Raw genomic sequence first — 22,129 nt, forward strand, 5'->3', positions numbered from 1 at the left:
CGGGAACAATGCAGACATGACCGAGACGTTCTCCGGCCAATAACCAACAGCGGGATCTGGATACCCATGTTGGCTCCCACATGTTCCACGATGATCTCATCGGATGAACCACGATGTCGGGGATTCAATCAATCCCGTATGCAATTCCCTTTGTCCATCGGTATGTTACTTGCCCGAGATTCGATCGTCGGTATCCCGATACCTTGTTCAATCTCGTTACCGGCAAGTCTATTTACTCGTTCCGTAACTCACATCATCCCGTGATCAACTCCTTGGTCACATTGTGCACATTATGATGATGTCCTACCGAGTGGGCCCAGAGATACCTCTCCGTTTACACGGAGTGACAAATCCCAGTCTCGATTCGTGCCAACCCAACAGACACTTTCGGAGATACCTGTAGTGCACCTTTATAGCCACCCAGTTACGTTGTGACGTTTGGTGCACCCAAAGCATTCCTACGGTATCCGGGAGTTGCACAATCTCATGGTCTAAGGAAGTGATACTTGACATTAGAAAAGCTCTGAGCAAACGAACTACACGATCTTGTGCTAGGCTTAGGATTGGGTCTCGTCCATCACATCATTCTCCTAATGATGTGATCCCGTTATCAACGACATCCAATGTCCATGGTCAGGAAACCGTAACCATCTATTGATCAACGAGCTAGTCTCCTAGAGGCTTACTAGGGACATGGTGTTGTCTATGTATCCACACATGTATCTGAGTTTCCTATCAATACAATTCTAGCATGGATAATAAACGATTATCATGAACAAGGAAATATAATAATAACCAATTTATTATTGCCTCTAGGGCATATTTCCAACAAGCCTCTGGTCCCCATTCAAGCCACCAACCGGGACCAATGGTGGTGGGCCAGGAGCGAGGCCCATTGGTCCCGGTTTGTCCCACCAACCGGGATCAAAGGGGCCGGACGAACCGGGACCAATGCCCCCACGAGGCCCGGCAGGCCCCTGGCCGCACGAACCGGGACCAATGCTCACATTAGTCCCGGTTCGTGACTGAACCGGGACTAATGTGAATATTGCCCTGTGACCAAAGCCCAGTTTTCTACTAGTGCTCGCCGCCCCTCCTCGGCCGCTATTGCCCCGCCACCGCGCGCTTCGGTCCGTCTTCCCCGCCGTTCCTTGCCGCCATGGAATCCTTCCAGCCGTCCCCCGTCATCGTGGAGGTCACGCACACGCAATCCCCTCGGCGGATCTCGTCGCCGGCCATGTCGCCGTCGCCGTCGCCCAAGGCCCCAACGCGCCTGCCCGCAAGCGGCAGGGCAACGTCGTCGTTTAGGGCGGCAATCCGGCTGGCCCCGCCAGAAAGGCACGCACACCGGGCACCGCCGCCACTGCGCGATCTGCCAGGCCGCCGGCGGACAAGCTGTGCAAGGTTTCGGGCGTGAAGCGGAAGAAGGTTCCAACAAAACGGAGGCCGCCTTCATCCTCCCCCCACCCGGCGACATATTCCTCGATGATGTCGTTCAACGGAGCTGCTTCCACCGTAGGCGAGGTGTTCGATGAAATGGCCGGAAGGTATGCATCTTCGATCTTTTCTCTTACTTCCCTTTTTGCCATTATGGTTTTCTGGTGGCGGGGGGAGTGGGTGCGCTGGGGTTTAGGGTTAGGCTGCGGGTGGGGTTATCCAGCCGGGGGTGGGCCAGCTGGGCCGCGTGGGTGGCCAGCTTGGCCTGTTGGCCCAGTTGGCCGGGGGGTGTCCTTTTCTTTCTAATTTTATTTTGTTTTGTCTTTCTCTTTTCTTATTTTATTTTCTATTTTATTTTAGATACATATTATTTTTAGTTTAGTAAAATATGATAACAACTCCTAAAATAATGTTTCAGAACCACCCACTGTCATAAAAGTTTTACCCCGAAATAAATTAGTTTAGAGTTTTATTAATTGAAAAAGGTATTTACTTAATTGTTTTTGTTACTGTTTAAATTACTTTAGAGTATTAAAGCATTATATAAAAGTCTGGTTTCTTCGACATAATTACTTTATTTGGCTTACTCCGATCATTTTAGTTTTAACATTTGAAAACATTTATCATTTGACTTAATTTCAAATTTGAATTTGAATCGGTTTTGAACTAACGCGAGATTAACAACAGTAACCGGGGTGACGTGGCTTCATTAGTAGAGGTTTACTGTAGCTTAATTATCCGGGCGTCACAATACATGTCGAGCCAATCCCCATCCTATGTTAATTGGGGGGATTTTAATATCCTTCGATATCAGCAAGAAAAAAACAACGATCGGTTTGACACTAGGTGGCATTTCCTCTTTAATGATGTTATTGACAGCCTGGATTTGAGGGAGATCACGATGTCTGGTCGTCAGTATACCTGGGCCAATAACCGATCGGTGCCGACCTTTGAAAAACTGGACCGGGTGCTAGTTACCACTGACTGGGAATATAAATATCCCCTAGCCTCGGTTCGGGCACTAGAAAGAATTGAGGCCTTATCGGATCACGCTCTGTTGCTAACCGATTTTGGACAACCTACCCAAAGTTCTAATCGTCACTAGTTTAAATTTGAACTGGGATGGCTCACTAGAGAGGGATTTCAGGAGCTGGTTAAGAAGGTGTGGGCGCGCCAGCCCTGCAGTAACACACCCATTCAAAGATGGAATAATCGAATCCGCCCCTTGCGTCGATTCCTTCGAGGATGGGCCAAGCATACTGCTGGCATTTACAAAAAAGAAAAATTGTGATTGTCTACCTTAATTGATTCCCAAAATAGCGGAGGTGAGGCCTTTGTCTGCTGTTGAGATCGAGCAAAAAAGCAATCTTAACGAGCAGATTGCCCGCCTACTACGTGAGGAAGAGATTAAATGGTACCAACGTAGCAAGGCGGATTCGTTGGTGCAAGGTGGTGATAATACGAAATACTTTCAGATGCTAGCCAATGGTAGGCATACAAAGAAGCGTATATTCGCCCTTGACCAGGAGGACGGCCGAATAGAGGGGGACGTACCACTTAGAAATTTTATCACTAAGTTTTACAAAGACCTTTTTGGGCCTTCAGCTGAAACTAATTTTCAGCTGGAGGAATCCGTTATTCATGACATTACTCAAGTTACAGAAGCGGAAAATGAATTCCTAACCTCTCCGTTTTCTGAGGAGGAAATTCGAACTGTTGTGTTTTAGATGGAACACAATAAGGCGTCGGGACCGGATGGCTTTCCCGCAGAGTTCTATCAATGCTTTTGGGACGTGATTAAGGAAGACTTGGTTCAGTTGTTTAACCAACTGCATTCCGAGGACCTTGATATTTCTCGATTAAACTTTGGGGAAATTATCCTACTGCCTAAGATTAAGGAGGCCAGTCGTATTCAACAATATCGACCGATTTGCCTTCTCAATGTAAGTTTTAAAAAATTTACGAAGGTAGTGACTAATCGGTTGAACGGTGTAGCTGACCATGTCATAAAACCCACTCAAACATCATTTATGCAAGGCCGCAACATATTAGATGGAGTGGTCGTCCTGCACGAAACTATACATGAACTGCAGGGAAAAAAATGAACGGTGTCATTTTTAAAATTGATTTTGAGAAAGCCTACGGCAAAGTTAAGTGGCCCTTCCTGTTGCAAACCTTGCGCATGAAGGGGTTTTCACAAAAATGGTGCCGCTGGGTAGAGAGCTTTGTCTCTGGAGGTAGTGTGGCCATAAAAGTTAATGATGACGTTGGCAACTATTTTCTGACAAGGAAGGGGCTTCGTCAAGGCGACCCCGCATCTCCTATTTTGTTTAATATTGTGGCCGACATGCTAGCTACCCTTGTGGAGAGGGCTAAGCTGGATGGTCAAATTAGTGGGGTCATTCCACATTTGGTAGAAGATGGTCTATCCATTCTACAATATGCAGATGACACGATAATTTTCATGGATCATGATCTAGATAAGGCAAGAAATCTCAAGCTGCTCTTATGTGCTTTTGAGGAACTTTCTGGTCTCAAAATTAATTTTCATAAGAGTGAACTTTTTTGCTTTGGAGATGCTGCAAAATCAGCACCCGATTATGCCGAGATTTTTGGATGCCAGCTCGGGCAGTTTCCGATTCGGTATCTGGGTATTCCCATACACTATCGGTGTTTAACTATCGCTGAGTGGAAGCATGTGGAAGAGAGACTTGAGAAACGATTAGCCAGTTGGAAGGCCAAACTCTTGTCTTATGGGGGGCGATTTATCTTGATCAATTCTGTCCTAAGCAACATGGTTTTATATATGTTGTCATTCTTCCACCTGCCGAAAGGGGTTCTACAGCGTCTAGACTACTTTAGTTCCAAATTTTTTTGGCAGTGCAATAACGAAACCAAGAAATATAGACTGGCTAGGTGGAGCGTATTATGCAGACCTAAAAGTCAAGGGGGCCTGGGAATCCAAGACCTTGAGATTAAAAACATCGCTCTTCTCAGCAAGTGGGTTTATAAACTACTCACTGAGAATGGAGTATGGCAGGAAATCATTCGTGGGATCCAATGCCATTTCTCAAAATTCGTTGGAAGCCTGGGGATTCACATTTTTGGAGTGGTGTTATGAAGGCCAAGGAATTCTTCTTCCAACTTGGGACCTTCTCGGTTAGGGACGGTGCTCAGGTTCGGTTCTGGGAAGATACCTGGCTAGGGAACAACCCACTAATGGTGCAATATCCGAGCTTGTACCAGATCGTCAGACATAAATTTGTCACGATCAAACAAGCCTTAGGACAAGAAAACCTCGATATTTCTTTCCGTAGGGATCTTCTTGGCACTCGACTGGCAGCATGGAATGAATTACTCACTCACTTGGAGGACATTCAACTATCAGATGAGCCGGACACTTTTCGATGGAACTTGCATCAGAATGGAAAATTTTCGGTTAAATCCATGTATGATGCAATGGTTCATTGTGATGTTCCAGTAGATAACAGGAAATTATGGAAGCTATAAATTCCCCTAAGAGTGAAGATTTTCCTCTGGTTTTTTAACAAAGGAGTCATTCTAACTAGAGATAATCTGGCACGACGAAACTGGCATGGTTCCAAGACATGTGTCTTTTGCCAACATGACGAGTCTATCAAACACTTGTTTTTTTAGTGCAAGTTCGCTCGGGCAGTGTGGGCTATGGTCCAAGTAGCTTCGAATTCATACCCACCACGTAGTGCACGGAATATGTTCGACAACTGGTTGCGAGGTATTGATAAACAATTTTCTGCACATATTCTTGTGGGAGCGGCGGCCTTATGCTGGGCAATGTGGCTTACCAGGAATGATGTGGTTTTTAACAATAAATGTGTCTCATCTCCAATGCAGGTTATTCATGTTTGTACACGATGGCTCCGTACTTGGTCTATCCTGCAGAAGCCGGAGGACAGGGACCTTTTTATGATGGTGTCTACACGGCTGGAGCGTACGGCCAGGGAGGTTTTTTACCCCATGGATGGCGGTGTGATTTACGGATAGGATCTACCGCTCCTTAGGCTGGTCATAGTAAGGGTAACATAAGTAGTATCATGCACTTGGGAGTCGCAAACATGCTTATGTGGCAGGAAATTAAAGAAGAGAGAGATGGTTATAGTAACATAGGTAGATACCGTAACCTAATAAATGTGATGCTACTATGTGTCTTGCATGGCAATAAATAAGACCACCTATGATACTAATCTATGATATTATGCACTATAGATGTAGTATCATATGCATGATACTAGCATATGATACTCCCCACTATGACGAGCCTCAGGCTGGACACGATTTATTGCTTGGCATTGTAGCGAATTATTTTATTTTTAGGGTGCTATTGACTTTTTGACTGTGTGCATCTAGCTATGCAGAGGCCGGGCTTTTTTTAGATACGATTGTATCACCTCGATATATTTATTCAATGAAAAGTCCTTTATCGAAAAAAAATTACTCCAGTCCAACTAGGTTAGCTCGTACGTCCTGACTATTATTTATAGCCATGTAAAGGTCCCTATAAACAACCAACGAAGAGATCAAAGCAATAAAGAAAAGCCAGGAGCGACAAGCCCCTTAGCTAACCAAAATCAGTTTTCCCCTGTGCGAGTTTACGTCGAAGACGCTCCATCAAAGATCGATCCGATCGATAGAGTTAGCTAGCTCGCCACGTTCAGGCAACGGCTACACGTATTGGTACGGCCAGAATCAATTAAGTGGGAGGGCAATGGGGTACGGGCGAAAACCGTATAGCCGTCGAGTCGCCCCGAAGGGGATGACGCGGGGTCGGGCTGTTTGGCACAATGCGGTTTTCCCCGTAGGTCGGACATTTTTCAACTCGATCTTCTGCTTCCTATCAATCCAAAATACAATGACTCTGCCGGAAAACAATTCGGTGTAGGTGACTCCAAGAGACATTTTTCTCGGTCAAGTTGGAAACATGGAAAAAAAAGGAAGAAAAAAAATGTCAATAGAACTCACTTGAGCTAAACAATTGAACAATTGAAATGAATTAATCGAAGTTTATTTGCAGTTCATATACAAGCCAAACCAAATCAAACATAATGTGTACAGGACATAGGCGGCATACAGACAGACAGTGTACAACCAAAAATCGAGCACAAGTCTCATGATTAGGAGCTTTGCAAATCAAGGGGATTATAAGGAAAAACTACAAATCAAAGGAATGTAAATAAGCAGAATTAGTTAGTTACAACAAACTGGTGACCGGTATTATTTCATCTGACAGATCATCATCAGCGCGGCGTCCAATCGACAACATGACGTAGATCGTGATGAAGACGACCACTGCAGTCACGAGCGTGATGACGTACGCGGATGTCTCCGAGTCTCTGCAGCTGCCGGCGGCATAGGCGCCCAGCAGGCCGAGCAAGTCCAGCACCATGGCGGCCCGCATACCATGTATCACCCAGAACGGCGTGCCGCCCTTCTTCACGGTGCCATGCAGCGCCAGCATTATGACCACGATGGAGGCTACGAAGGATGTCGCGTTGCAGTAGAAGAAGGCCTGGTACCGTTTTGGGTAAGTGTCGAGTAGGATCGGGTTGCCGGCGTGGGAGAGGTATGAAGCGGGTGGCGATGGCGCAAGCAATAACGAAGGGTAGGACGCGGTATCATCGTCGCCCCACGTGCCGCCTGGAGGCGCGAGACCTGCCTGGTATGTCACGCTCGCCGCGAGGATGCCGAGCAGCATCAGGGACTTGCGCATGGGGTACGTTGGCCCCTTGCCTTTGTTCCGGCCGTCCGGCGCCGACGAAAGCGGCTTGAGCAGCTGCAGCTTCTGCAGGCACTGTGGAAACCAGAAATGGCGACGTCTGGCGTACAAATATAACAGGATCTCTAGGACGAGGAAGGCGACCACCGCAGCAACGAGCGCAAATACATAGATGGAGGTGCGCAGCTTCCGGCAGCTGCCTGTGGCATAGGCACCCATCAGGCCCAGAAGCCCGACAATGACGCAGACCTGGAGCGCCATGCTCCGAATGCCCTCCTTTGACAATGTCGGGTGCACCAGGAGGAGAATGACGGCGACGGACGCCATGAACCCCGTTGCATTGCAGTAGAAGAACACTTGGTACCTGACCCCGTAGTGGTCGAGGAGAACCGGGTCGCCGGCGGTCAGCGACCTTTCGCCCTTGCTCTCTGTCTCTTGCCAGAACCCGCCGGGCGGGTTCAGTCCGGTCTGGTACGTGACGGTGGCAGCGAGAATGGCGAGCTGCAGCAAAAACTTACGCGTCCTCTCGAGCTCTAATATTTCTAACTCATCAGACGAGGGCGAGGATGGCATGCACGATAGAAGCTTATTGCCGATGCTTTGCATGCACCGCATCGCCAAGCTCAGCTTGCCTCCAGCCTTGAAGGCGATGACCTTGGCGATGGAGTAGACGAAGACGGCGACGGCCAGGGCAGACACATAGATGGTGGTGGTGGTGTCCCGGCAGCTCCCGGCGACATAGGCGCCCGTGAGGCCGAACAGGTCCAGTACCATGGCAGTCTTGAGTAGCATGGCACCCCAAACGGTGCTCAACCTTTTGCTCTCGACGATGATGATGACGACCACCGACGCCACGAACGCCGCCGTGTTGCAGTGATAAAACGCCATGTACCTCTTGGGGTGCATGTCGTGGAGAACCGGGTTCCCCGCGGTGTGGTTCGGTTGCCCTTCCGGCCAGACGCCGCCGGGCGGGTTCAGCCCTGCCTGGTAGGTCACTGTCGTCGCCAGCGTGGCTAACAGCAGAACAAGCGACCGCGACTGCTCCAGCTTGTCTTCCTGCCCATCATCAACGGTGATTGTTGTTTCGATGCTCTTAAGTTTTTGAAGGATGGCTTCCCCACATATATTGAAGTTGAACAACCCTTGAACGACCGCGGCGTGCAGCACAATGTAGAGGAGCACGGCGCCGATGAGGGATACGATGTACACGGTGGTGGTAATCCACCTGCAGCTTCCGGCGGCGTAGGCGGCCATGAGGCCGACCAGCTCCACCAGAACGCACACAAGAAGCGGTTCGGAGTGGCCGAGGCGGTCCCTCAACGTGTTGATCATGAGCCACATGATGATGGCGAGGGAGGCGACGAAGGAATTTGCATTGGCGTAGAAGAAGGCGTGGTAGCGGATCTTGTAGCGCCCGTCGTGCAGCAGTGGGGCGCCGGCGCGGTGCCCAGCCATGGTCTCGCTCCAGAAGCCTCCCGGGGGCGCCAGCCCCGCGGCGTACGTCAATGGCGTCGCGAAGGTGGCAAGCAGGAAGAGGAACTTGCGCCGCTCCTTGAGGCGCCTCTTCTCCTCCGTGTTCGTGGGCGCGTCCGGCGCTTTCCCCCTCAAGGGCACATGATGGTGGATGGCGACGTAGACGAAGACGACGGCGAAGAGCGCCGAGACATAGATGGACGCGACCACGTTGCGGCAGCTCCCAGCAGCGAACGCGGCCATGAGGGCAAGCAGGTCGAGCAGCATGGCGAGGCGGAGCACGGCGAGGCCGACGGGGTTGTTGCTGATGCGCCGATCCAGCAGGAACATGATGATGACCAGGGACGCAACGAAGGCGGTAGCGTTGCAGTAGAAGAAGACGGTGTACCGATGCGAGTAGGTGGACACCAGCACCGGGTCGCCGACGCGGAAAGGGTAGACCGCGGCGGGCGCCGGAGCCAACGGCGTCGGACGGTGGACAGCACCGGCGCGGTGCTCTCGAGCACTGTTGCTGCCTGGCACCTGGTCCTGCGACCAGACGGCGCCGGGCGGGTTGAGGCCGGCGCCGTAGGTGACGCTGGCGACCAGCGTGGCGAGCAGCAGCAGGTACCTGCGCCACTTCCACAGGAACTCCAGGTCTTGTTGATCATTCTCGCTCACCATGATTACCGGTTGGGAACACAGTATGTATACTGGATGCACACTGACTCTGCACGATTGGTCATATATATAGTGCTCTGCTCCCGTCCTGCCACCGTGTGCTCGTCCCCGGGATCGTGTCGTGGCGATGGAGTCTTCTTTCGGGAACGAATCATTCAAAGGCACAGGTTGCTTACGCACCGTAGCTATTAATATATTCATTGCTGTGTGCTCGCGCTGCACGCATGCTCCATGCCTCCCTTCTCACGCACAAGGAATCCCTCGTACAAAGCTCAACCCCGTAATCACTTTGGTCCCCTCCTACCAAACCGCCGGGGGCATATTTGGGTGCTCTAGCGTGTTAATTAAGACCGACTCTCCCAAAATTACCAAAATCTGTCGATCTTTAAAATAACTGTAATTATGCCCAAGCATGGCGAAGTACCCGGCCCCATCGCTAAACATTTCAAAAACATCGCTGTACAAATGTTTTTCGGCAAATTTCATATCTAGAACTCCTAAACACATCCCATTGTTAGATTGTGGAGCAAAATGAAGCCTTCTCAGGGCAGTTGCATTTTGGAGCGTCCGATTGACTGTCTAAAGGACTTCCAGCCGTCAGATATTTTGATGGGATGATCCTGGCCGTCTGATTAAGTCTGATGGGACTAGCAATGAATAGTGCCTGTCGTTTTCACTCATGCTACCTTCCCGTGTCTCCATGACAGGCGGGGTTGGCTGCTTCTGTCATCGACCGCGGATCCATGTGTGGCCGATGTTGGCCTTCCACGGTAAAAAAAAAAAGCCATGCCACCGCCTGTGATTTTGACTTCCCATCGAGGGCATCCTTGGAATTTCGTGGCTTGGTATATAACACCATTGTCCAATGAGAGGTCCTGATATTTATGGGAAGTGTATCTTTTGTTTCTTCTTGCTGAAAGGTGCTAATTTCGTTCTTTTTTTAATCTTGAGTTGCTATGTTTGCTTCCTGGTTCTTTGTTCGGTCGATTTTGATTTCTCAGTTCCCTCTTTTTTTTTCATTTTTCCTAGGTACATGTTAACTGACTGGCTGTATGTTGTTTCTTTACAACTTGAAGAAATGCAATCTTGTCTACAAACAAGTCGATTCAGTATTCGTAGGTTGTGTGCAAGTCTGCAGAGATGCTAACTTGGAAGCAACTACTTCTGGTCAATCTGAACGGATACTACCTTTTTAGGCTTTTGCACAATAGCAGAATTAGCATTTGGCTGTTCTGTTTACCCTTGATGTCGGTTTCACCTATATAAGTCTCTTGCTTAGCTACTCCAAACCTGCTTCAAACATATGACAGTTTTATTGCTGCCACAAGTGAATTTGCTTGCCTTCTTCTGGCTTCTTTCCTTGTTTATCCAACTATTTTGCATTTAATCATCAGTTGCTGGCATTGCAAACTTGATTGATTTCATATGACTTCCTGTTTCATGGCTTCAAACCTGCTTCTAAAAGATGAAAGTTCTATTGTTGCCACATGTAATATTGCTTGCATTCTTCTCGCTCATTACCTGCTTTTCATAAGAATGATCTCCACTTGTTTGAGCGTGCCCCTTGGCCTACGCCCTGATCGGGGGCGCCCAACCCTCTTCCGGTTGGTGGGCCCTTGTCGCCAGCGCTATAAAGAGAGATGGGGGCTGGTCGAACAGATCACGAGGTTCACCGTGCGCCACACACCCCACCGACACCCCAATCCGATCTAGGGTTAGCGCTAGGCCGACGGGAAGCTCTGCCGCCGCCACTGCCCACTCACCATCACCACTGTCGCCCTCCGCCATGGCCACCAGCTCGAGCTCATCAAGCCAAGGAGAAGGTAGACTACCGTCAAATCTCTAATCTACCCGATCCAAAGGATCTATCAATGGTATCAGCCAGAGTTGGATTAGAATCTTTTTCGGTAGCAAAGAAATCAAAGTTGAAGGAAATATGCCCTAGAGACAATAATTAAGTTGTTATCTTATATTTCCTTATTCATGATAAAGGTTTATTATTCATGCTAGAATTGTATTGATCGGAAACTTAAATACATGTGTGAATACATAAACAAACACCGTGTCCCTAGTGAGCCTCTACTTGACTAGCTCGTTGATCAAAGATGGTTATGGTTTCCTAACGATGGACATGTGTTGTCATTTGATAACGGGATTACATCATTAGGAGAATGATGTGATGGACAAGACCCACATGTTAGCTTAGCATAATGATCGTTCAGTTTTATAGCTATTGCTTTCTTCATGTCAAATACATATTCCTTTGACTATGAGATTATGCAACTCCTGGATACCGGAGGAATGCCTTGTGTGCTATCAAACGTCACAACATAACTGGATGATTATAAAGATGCTCTACAGGTATCTCCGAAAGTGTCTGTTGGGTTGGCAAAGATCGAGATTAGAATTTGTCACTCTGTGGGCTTCATTTGTTGATGTGTTTTGTTGGACTTCTGCAGATCAAGATTCCTTAAAAACCCAAGACATTCTTTTTGGAAAATGATACAAACAAGTTAATGAACTTGGAGGGTCCTTCCACATTTAAATCTTTGAGGTTTAGCCACTGTGCACATGCATGTGTGACAGCGTGTGCTTGTTAGTCTATGTTTTTTTTAACTTATCCAATACTTTTTATATTACTTTAACAGATATTTCATATTTGAATTAAGTTGTATATATAATTGCCCATCTTTTCAATATACTAAAATTGAACATTTTCTTTTGTGCAACTCAGATTGAGCAAATGTCCAGCTAGCAAATAAGAAAGTTTTCCAGAATCTTTTCAATAAATTCAGATTAAGTTTGGTTTATGGTTAGTCTTTTCATAGATTATATATGAATTCCCATTATTATAATCTAAGTCACAAAATAATCTTATTTCTAATTGTAAATTTCATAAACTAAATTTGAAATATTATTTTTGTGAAAGTTAAGGGAATCAAATGTGAGATTGTAACTAGAAAATAATTACCGAATTTTTCTTTTTTGACACATAAATTTGTTTTCAAATTTTGACCTGTAGCAATTTGAGGTTTTTAGGTTTTAAGGAATTTTAGACCTCTAAACTTGTATTATGTCTATATTTATTTTTTGTTTGAGTAGGTATTATTTAGAACACAGTTGCACAAATAATATGTGTGCAAATGTAATGGTAGAAGTGTACAATTGGGGCAACATCGCCTGTTCAGTAGCCAACTTGATGGTCAATTAACGCCCAGCTAGCGATAGTGACATACTCCCTCGATTCGAAATACATGGTACATTTTTTGAAACGATCCTTTGATTAGCAGTATACGCCATGTATTTTAGAAGTATAGAAACCAGTGGAAAATTTGAAAAGAACCTGCGGAACTGAGATTCTTTAGAGTTGTTTCAAATCACCAATTACTCAGCTATCGTGAGAACAAAACTTCACACTCAGCCACTAGTGACTAGAAGGAAATTAAATGCAGTCTAGCAAAAAGAAATGAATTTAGTTTCGAACTGTGACATTTTTTTGTGTGTATGTGTATAGGAATCAATTTTTGAACAAACGTGACAGGAATATGTGTATGTCTAGCAAAAAAATTTGAACAAATGTGGCAGGAATATCTAGCAAGTCGTAATCAGCCTAAATCAATTTGGCTCTACAGATAAACATAGAAAACGCTGTCCACTTCAACATGAGGACGTGAAGAGGTCACAGCAGAGGCATGAAACCAGCCTCATTCGGCTGGGACGCGTGAAGCGTGCATGCATGCCCACCTTTCCGGTCGTTTAGACGGCAGGTACATATACTCCGTGTTGCCCGCTCCATTGCTCATCAAGCAAGCAGCTCTATCAGCCACTCTCCACTCCACTAGTGCCTGAGGTACGAAGAACACTAGTGAAATATGGCTGCCCAGAACAACAAGGAGGTGGATGCCCTGGTGGAGAAGATCACCGGCCTCCACGCCGCCATCGCCAAGCTGCCGTCGCTCAACCCATCCCCGGACGTCGACGCGCTCTTCACTGAGCTGGTCACGGCGTGCGTTCCCCCGAGCCCGGTGGACGTGACCAAGCTCGGCCCGGGGGCGCAGGAGATGCGGGAGGGCCTCATCCGCCTTTGCTCCGAGGCCGAGGGGAAGCTGGAGGCGCACTACTCCGACATGCTTGCCGCCTTCGACAACCCTCTGGATCACCTCGGCATGTTCCCCTACTACAGCAACTACATCAACCTCAGCAAGCTTGAGTACGAGCTCCTGGCGCGCTACGTGCCCGGTGGCATCGCCCCTGCCCGCGTCGCCTTCATCGGCTCCGGCCCACTCCCGTTCAGCTCCTTTGTCCTGGCCGCGCGCCATCTGCCCGACACCATGTTCGACAACTACGACCTGTGCGGTGCGGCCAACGACCGTGCCAGCAAGCTGTTCCGTGCGGACACGGACGTGGGCGCCCGCATGTCGTTCCACACGGCCGACGTAGCGGACCTCGCCGGCGAGCTCGCCAAGTACGACGTGGTCTTCCTGGCCGCACTTGTTGGCATGGCCGCCGAGGACAAGGCGAAGGTGATCGCACACCTCGGCGCACATATGGCGGACGGTGCGGCTCTCGTCGTGCGCAGCGCTCACGGGGCACGCGGGTTCCTGTACCCGATCGTCGACCCCCAGGACATCACCCTAGGCGGGTTCGAGGTGCTGGCCGTGTGCCACCCAGACGACGACGTGGTGAACTCCGTCATCATCGCACAGAAGTCCAAGGACGTGCATGTGAGTGGACTTCACAGTGGGCGTGCTGTGGGTGGACAGTCTGCTCGCGGCACGGTGCCGGTGGTCAGCCCGCCGTGCAGGTTCGGTGAGATGGTGGCGGAGGTGACGCAGAAGAGAGAGGAGTTCGCCAACGCCGAAGTGGCCTTCTGATCGATCGTTGCCAAGGAACAATAATGTGCATGTGGTAATTTTCGAACCTAGCTGCTTGATCGCCTGCAACCACACGTGGTAATTGTCCTACTGCTAATGCATTTCAAGCCATGTGCTGTTTGTACCCAATAATGTAAGTCTGGTGTTTACACGCGATACGCCTTGTACGTGGAAGTGCTTTTTCTTTCTTTTTGAAACCTGTGCGTGGAAGTGTTGACAATGATGAATTTCAGTTCACAAATAGTATTAGTGGATTCGGTGTCACTCTCGTACGGGAACGGAAGTACCTTTGTTCGATTGTCAAGTTTTTTTTTTTTTTTTGCGACTGTGTTCGATTGTCAAGTTCAGAGACAACATATGTGAGAGCATTACGCGGAGGAGAGGGCTTAGGCCTTGGGGTAACTCCAACGCGCCGACGCAAATAGAAGCAGATTTTTTTTGAGAAGAAAATAGAAGCAGATTTTTTTTTGCGGGGAAAAATAGAAGCAGATTTGATCCGCTTTTTGTCCTGTTGAATCGGGCATTTGTGCGGGTTGGGCCCCGTCCGTGTTTTGCTGATCAGGGCGCCCAACTGGTTGACGGACTTCATCCGCACAGCCCATATGCGGCCAAATTTTAACATATTTTTTGCATACAAATCTAAACATTGCCCAAACTCTAAATCACATAGTTTACAAAAATAAAAATCTCATAGCTTACAAACCAAATAAAAAGAGACCATAAACGCCGGCAAGAGCGGCCATCGGGTGCGGTGTGCAGCTGGGGGAGGTGTGTGGGTGCGGGCGGCAGCCTGGGTAGCGTCCAACCGGCAGCGGCGACGGCGGGGTGGCCGGGTGTCTCGTATGTGGATGGGGGAGGAGGAGAATGGCCGATGTGCCCCGACAGGCGGGCTAGGGGGAGGACAAAGGCGGAGGTCACATGCAGCCGTGCCGTGTGCAAACCTATTCTAAGTTTGGGCTGAAAATGGGTCACACGTGAAAAAAACGGACGCGCGTCCATTGCCGTCAGCGTGTTGGGCCAATATTTCTGTCCTTTCGACCCAAACGAACGTGCGAGGACAAAATAGGTCGGTGCATTGGATTTGCCCTTACACACGTCACACACGAAATCTAAATCTTCCCACGCATTGTCATATTTCTTTTGTTGTGTTGTTAGGGCATCTCCAAAGCTGGCCCGCAAATGTTTCCAGTATTTTTCTATTTTTATATCCGGACATGATCCGCGGATATGATGCGGAAGGAAGCCATCCAATGGGAGGAGAAAAGTAGATGGGGACCATGATGTTGTGAGATATTTGTGGTTTATTGTCCGCATGGGAGGAGAGAGATGAGAGGTGGACCATGGATGTCCGGTTAGGAGAGAAGAGAGGGACCATGCTTGTGATTGGTCAAGTGCATGTCTAGACTTCAGCAAAGCCCCCCATGTTTGTCTCTTGGATAACAATCCGTATGTCCAGATTGCTAAGCGGGCATATACATGTTCTCGTTAGATGCCAAAAGTGGTTCGGACACAATAGTCCGAACATATAGTGAAGATCTGAGGGTCCACTTTGGAGATGCCTTACAAGACAATCCAATCCAAAGAAAATCGAGTTGAAAAACCAAAGAACATAGAACAAGTACGAAGGAAAGAAAAATGGTTCTCTCGGAGGGAGCTTGAGGGAACGCCGAAGTGGGCAGGCCCAAGAGGGAGTGTCAATTGAGCAAGCTCGGCAATTTGATGCACAAGGAGCAACAAATAGGGGAGCGCCTATGCCTCACTTATAGTGAGACCGTAGAAGGACTCGCGGCGACTATTTATCGCCTTAAGCGATACAAGTAGCTTCAATCGCTGAATATTTTTCCTCCCTCGCGTCAAATTGGGCCGGCCATTCACGTGATAAGAATATGGGGCACATTCTACTTGAGGCTTCTGCAGCCGTTTTCTTTGGGTTTTTTGTGTTTTTTCTTTTTGATTTTTGGTAGGGTTTTCTTCCTTTTTTGTTTGGTTTTCCTTTTTCTACTCCGTATTTGTTTGGTTTTATTTTTCTCTCTTTATTTTTTGTTTGGTTTTCTTTTTTCTTCTCCATATTTGTTTGGTTTTCTTTTTCTCTCTTCATTTTCTGTTTCGTTTTCTTTTTTCTTCTCCTTTTTTAGTTTTTTTGTATTTCTTATGTTTTTTTACTCTAAATTTTCGTATATGTTACATATTTTTAATAAGTGATCAATACCTTTTGTCTACACGTTCAACACTTTTTGAACACTTATTAAACATTTTTAAAATACTTGTTCAACATTTTAATACTTATTCAATATTTTTAAATACGTGTTTAACATTTTTCACATACCCGTTCAACATTTGCTAATACTTATTCAACACTTTTAAATACTCATTGAATATTTTCAATACTCATTGAACATTTTCAAATACTTGTTCATCATTTTTTAATACTCGTCCAACAGTTTTTAATACTTATTCAGAATTTGCCACATACTTATTCAACATTTTTAATAATTATTCAAAATTTTCAAATACTTGTTCAACATTTTCCAAATACTTGTCCAACATTTTCAAATACTTGCTCAACATTTTTAAATACTTGTTCAACTGTTTAAGTATATTTTCGACATTTTTGAAATACTCGTACAAAATTTCAAATACTTCTTCAACATTTTCCAATATTTATTAAACATTTTTAAAATACTTGTTCAACAATTTATAATACTTATTCAAAATTTTCAAATAATTGTTCAACATTTTAATACATATTCAAAATTTTGAAATACTTGTTTAATATTTTTCAAGTAATTTTTCAACATTTTCGAAATACTTGTTCAACATTTTTGTAAATTTTGTTTTGAAGAGTGTTTTTTATATATATGTGGACAATTTTAGAACATAAATAAAAGTACAAAGTAAAGCAAAAACGAGAACAGAAAACAGAAAACAGAAAAAAAAAAAGATAACAGGCTTTGGGTCCGCGCCGCTGAGCCGCCTGTGTGGCCTACCCCCAGACGTGAGGCATCCCTGTGTGCTCGCTGAAAGCGGAATAGGGGTTCCCAGAAGGTCTCGCTATAGGACTGCCCACCCAACCGCAAGTAATGGGCCGGTCCAAATTTTAGGTTAGTTTCATTTTTTTCATGTTTCTTCATTCTTTTTTTGTTAATTTATATATTTTGTATATATTAAAATTTATCTATTCCTAAAACTAATTTACTTCAAAAATTCAAATTTGAAAATTGTTAAGGCAGTGCAAATATTTTGATAGCATAACTTAAAAAACTATTGATACCTTTCTAGAAAATATGTTTGTGACATTTTAGAAAATTGTTAACGCTATGTTTGGATGTAGACATTCAAGAGCTTGGTATGGCATTGGCTCCAATGCCCAATATCCCAAGATATTGGTATTGAGCTTCAATGCCACACTGTTTGTCTGGATGTTCATGTATTGGGAAGTTGGAATCCAAGGGAAGGAGCAATGCCAAATCTTGTTTGGATGCACAAAGTGTTGAATTGGGCATTGTGAAATGTATGAAGAATACAATTGTACAAGTTGAAAATGAAATATGATCATCATATCATATATTTGAGATATGATGTATTATAAAAGAATAAAAAGTGCATATAAATAATCTAAAAATTGGTGCAAGCAACATCAATTGTCCAAAACACATGGAAAAATAGGCTGAAAATTGTACATAGGCAACAGGAGCATATTATCATGAACTGGACAACGTCAACTATTCGAAAACATGAAAAAATAGGCCGAAAATTGTACGTAAGAACAGCATATTATAATGAACTTTCAACAACATGAACTGTTCAAAAGAAATGAAAATTTAGGCTTGAAACTGTACGTAACGGCAGCACATTATGATAAATTTGAAACAATATGAACTATTCCAAAATCAAGAAAAATATGATGAAAAGTGTACGTAACAGTAGCATATCATGATGAACTTGACAGCATAAACTGTCCAGAGATCATCAACAACATATTATGATAAGCTTGCCAACAACATTACATATTATAACAAGTCTCACATCACCCAGAACACATAACAAGTCTTGTGCATCAACAATGCAAACATCTAGTTTAAAAGTCTCACAAACTAGAAGAGATCAAAAGTAACAACATGCATACATATTATCCATCAGTAGCCATTCTTCTAATTCAACATCAGCAGCCATTCCTTCCTGAAGTCCACGGGAAGCTCAAGAAACGCTTGGTACAAGCGTTCGCTAAGGATCAACTTACCATAACATCGCAATATGTATCCACGAGCCAATTCAGGGATAATTTCAAGTGTAGCAAGGATTACAGCAAGTTATCAAAATTTTAGCAATCATTCAGTTATATAAGACATGGTACAAGAAGCATTCACTATGAGGTCAAATACTGAAATTTTCTCTTCGCCATATGAAGGCATGACCAAAGCTGAAAGCCTACATGTTCCAACCAGCTAGATGACCAACAAACTAGACGAACATGAAAGAAACATCGACCGGAGATAGACCTAAATAAAGTCCAAAACGAGCTCCAAGCAAGCACGCATGCACATTTACTCTAAGTTGATCGGGATGGCGTGAGCCTTGAGCACTTGCTCGAAGTCCGCATCAATCAGCATGTTCATCACCGCCACCGCCTCCTCCTTGCTGCGGATGTTGGCCTGGGTCTCCAGCATCTTGGTGAAGGGCCCGTCTTCCCATTTGCCCGTGCGGTTGGCGCGGATGATCTCGTAGGACATGGTGTCCCAGTGCTCGATGTAGGGCAGGTGCTCGGGGGCGACGCGGGCACCGGTGTCCCATCCGCTTCTGACGGTCTCTCTGATGGGCTTCAGCCGCCCAGCCTCACAGATCATCACCTTCACCGCCGCCAGAGCCCGCTTGACCGGCTCTGCGTCGGCGGCCGGGTCGTAGGCGGAGAGCACACGGACGGCGCGCATCATGGCGTCCCGCCCTAGCGGCAGGCCCGGCAGGTTGGCGAGGCCGCCGATGAGCTCGCTGTAGCTGCTGCCGAACGGGAGGGGCTTGGACGTGGGGATCAGATGCTCGTGGCCTGGGAAGGCGTGCCAGTGCAAGCTCTCGTCGGTGAAGCCGGCGAGGGAGAGGTCGTGGGTCTGCACGGCCAGGGAGGTGTTTTCGGGGCTACCGCGCAGTGTCAGGATGGTAAGGGCGGCAGGTGGGTCGTCGGCGGCAGCAACTGCTCCTCCGTGCTCGCTGTTGCTGGCGGCGAGAGCGAGTAAGAGGAATAGGAGGAACGCTGCCATGGCTGCTGGGTGGGTCGGTCCATCTCTTATGGATCAAGTACTCCAGTATATATGGACTGTTGGCAACGGGCAGTCGCTAGCTACCACGCCAATTGCATTACCCAACTGCTCTTGTTTAGGGAAGTGAAAGCAGCGTGAATAGCACAATAAAAGAGTGACACCGATCAGACGATGCGGCTGCTTTGATCAAAGAGTGTACGTGATAGTACGTACGTACGTACGTGATTTGATTTGCTGAAATCGTATCAATAAGTGCATGCATCCCATCGTTTTTTTATTATTGTTGTATGTATGGAACCACCACATCATGCATTGTGTTTTCTCTCTCATGTTCTCATGTTGTATACAGTCCAATGTCGAGGATATCGCTTATCGTTAGCGTCTCGGTCGGTTGGGGATTAGAGATTAATCGGAAATCGGCTGATTAATCGATTTTATCGGTCGATTATTAATCGGCCATTTTTGCAAATCCCAGGTCCCAACACTAAAATAGGTTATATTCACACCAAAATAATATTGGACAGAAGTGTTACCATAATTCCTAGCCTTTGAATCCTCGTATAATGACAAACAAAATATGACAATAGTACATATTGCATAGCAACGTCCACAAAAACACAAATAAACATAGTTTTTGCAAACATAATGTTAGGAATAGGCCCGATTTATCGGTATATTCCTGATAAATCGCTTGTCAGAGTGATAAATCGGCCCAAACGATAAACGGTGAAGATAAGGTATAATCTTATCGGCCATCCCATGAGTAGCGATAAATCGGACGATAAATCGCTGAATCGGAAGATTTTTTGAACAGTGATACAGTCACATATTATTCTCTACTCGTTTAGATTCAGATAAATACGTGTCCAATATATTTTGAAATAAAAGTTTGATTTACACTGTGTGTAAAATTGTGTTTTTTCTGACAAGATATTTAAAACAAGACCGATATTTAATATATTTTTTGAAATTATTTTTTTGACAACTCAATCACCATCCAAATTCATTAATTCCATGCAAAAAATTCAATAATACTTCATTCTGTTTCACAAAAAGACTCAAGTTTTGTATAGTGTTTCGTCGTGTTTCACCTTTTCTTCCCTATGTTTTCAGAATTTCAATTTTAAAAAAAAATCAAAGTATATTCAAAAGTGGTCTCGTTTTAAAGATCTCGTCATCATAAACACAAATATGCAAACAAATTATTAATTGGATTTTTCATTCAAAAGATTATATATATATAAAGTTAGGAATAAGATGAAAAAGTATTGAATGGCGAAGCATAGGCTGCATAGCTGGAACAGTTGGCATGCATGCGGTGAAAGTACATATGCGTTCCAGCGCTTACTACTGGTCACGTCGACCCACCCGCTCCCGCTCCTGACCCAACCCCTCCCGCTAGGGTTCCCCCGCCGCCGGTGGCGCCCTATGTCGGGGTTATGATCCTGACAATGAGTACTAGGGGTACGAATAAGGGGCAGAGACTAACTACATCGCAGGTGTAACACACGGTGTTTAACGAGTTCAAGCCCCTCACTCGGTGGAGGTAAAAGGCCTACGTCTCGTGCCCTGAGGTCTCGTTTTAAAGATCTCGTCATCATAAACACAAATATGCAAACAAATTATTAATTGGATTTTTGATTCAAATGATAAAATAGAACATCCATGTTGACAATTAATAAACAAATTATTAAATGAAAAAGTATCGTGTTTCATCGTGGTGTTGTTGGTCAACTTCCTCTCATCTGTGCCCGCATCCTGTGTTGGATATTCCAAACTATTTTGCGGACGGCAACATGCGGAGGCGGTGGGTGGCGGTTCGGCATTTAGGAGGCGATGGCAACGTGCCGCGGCAACATACGGCTACGTGGCGGTCCGACGGCGATGGCGGACGGCGGCAGGACGTGGCGCGGAGTGGCAACGGGCAACAACATGCGGCGGTGCAGCGGACCGGCGGCGATAGCGGGCGGCGGTGGTTGGTTATCCGGCGATGTGCAGTAGGAGAGAGGAGACATAAATGCTGATGTGGCGTTATTGGTGATGGTATTGGGAGAAGGTCAATTCCCCTCCAAATAGGGAAGATGAGCTGATTTTTTAGTGAGCACCAAAAAAGTATTATGGAATAAGAGTTCTTGGGACAGTTCTTTTGGCCGACCACCGCCGCTACCATGGAAGATCTCGACCCTTTGGTAGAACTTGGCTATCATGGCAAAAAAAATGTGTACAGAAAGGGGCTTGGTTTGGCAATCTATGGCAGAGATAATGTGTTGATATTCCATGTCTAGCATGGCTGTGATGAATGAGATTAGTTCCTCCTCTGAAATAGGTTTGCCCGCGGCCGTGAGCTCATCAGAGAGAGAGAGAGAGAGAGAGAGAGAGAGAGAGAGAGAGAGATCATGTGGCCAAAATAATTTACGGCTGATTGGGTTCCTTTTTGAGCATTGGAGAGAGCAACACGGATATTGTTTGATCTAGAGATGGATTGGCTGAGAACATATTGGAGAGTGCAATCCATATGGCATGATATCTTTAAATCGAGACCACCTGGGCAAGCACTTCAATTGGATAGATTTCGGAGGAGGTAGGCTACGATCTGTTGATCCTGGACGAGCCGAGGAGCATAGGCAGGGTTTGGGACGACCTGATTCATGCCCTCTGTCATCTTAGAGGTGATGGTTTTA

At 46.1% G+C, this 22,129-nt stretch overlaps 3 protein-coding genes across 3 annotated transcripts; 1 reads left to right on the forward strand and 2 right to left on the reverse strand.

Annotated features, from left to right (window-relative positions):
- Nucleotides 1–6,505: 6,505 nt before the first annotated feature.
- On the reverse strand, nt 6,506–9,338 carry LOC123100762 (uncharacterized). The gene has a single exon (XM_044522642.1). The coding sequence runs from the start codon at nt 9,323–9,325 to the stop codon at nt 6,665–6,667; it is 2,661 nt and encodes an 886-aa protein (XP_044378577.1). The 5' UTR covers nt 9,326–9,338; the 3' UTR covers nt 6,506–6,664.
- A 3,800-nt stretch (nt 9,339–13,138) lies between these two features.
- On the forward strand, nt 13,139–14,368 carry LOC123099214 (probable nicotianamine synthase 2). Its single transcript, XM_044521388.1, has one exon. The coding sequence runs from the start codon at nt 13,195–13,197 to the stop codon at nt 14,194–14,196; it is 1,002 nt and encodes a 333-aa protein (XP_044377323.1). The 5' UTR covers nt 13,139–13,194; the 3' UTR covers nt 14,197–14,368.
- Nucleotides 14,369–18,506: 4,138 nt separating this feature from the next.
- Nucleotides 18,507–19,482, reverse strand: LOC123100763 (60 kDa jasmonate-induced protein). Its single transcript, XM_044522643.1, has one exon. It carries the CDS (start codon nt 19,446–19,448, stop codon nt 18,741–18,743), a length of 708 nt encoding a protein of 235 aa, XP_044378578.1. The 5' UTR covers nt 19,449–19,482; the 3' UTR covers nt 18,507–18,740.
- Nucleotides 19,483–22,129: the final 2,647 nt, after the last annotated feature.

Source organism: Triticum aestivum, chromosome 4D (genome assembly GCF_018294505.1).
Source record: "Triticum aestivum cultivar Chinese Spring chromosome 4D, IWGSC CS RefSeq v2.1, whole genome shotgun sequence".
NCBI classification, from domain to species: domain Eukaryota; kingdom Viridiplantae; phylum Streptophyta; class Magnoliopsida; order Poales; family Poaceae; genus Triticum; species Triticum aestivum.

Coding starts and splice junctions, on each gene's coding strand:
- LOC123100762 (XM_044522642.1), bottom strand. CDS start 9,325: ATGGTGAGCGAGAATGATCAACAAGACCTGGAGTTCCTGTGGAAGTGG.
- LOC123099214 (XM_044521388.1), top strand. CDS start 13,195: ATGGCTGCCCAGAACAACAAGGAGGTGGATGCCCTGGTGGAGAAGATC.
- LOC123100763 (XM_044522643.1), bottom strand. CDS start 19,448: ATGGCAGCGTTCCTCCTATTCCTCTTACTCGCTCTCGCCGCCAGCAAC.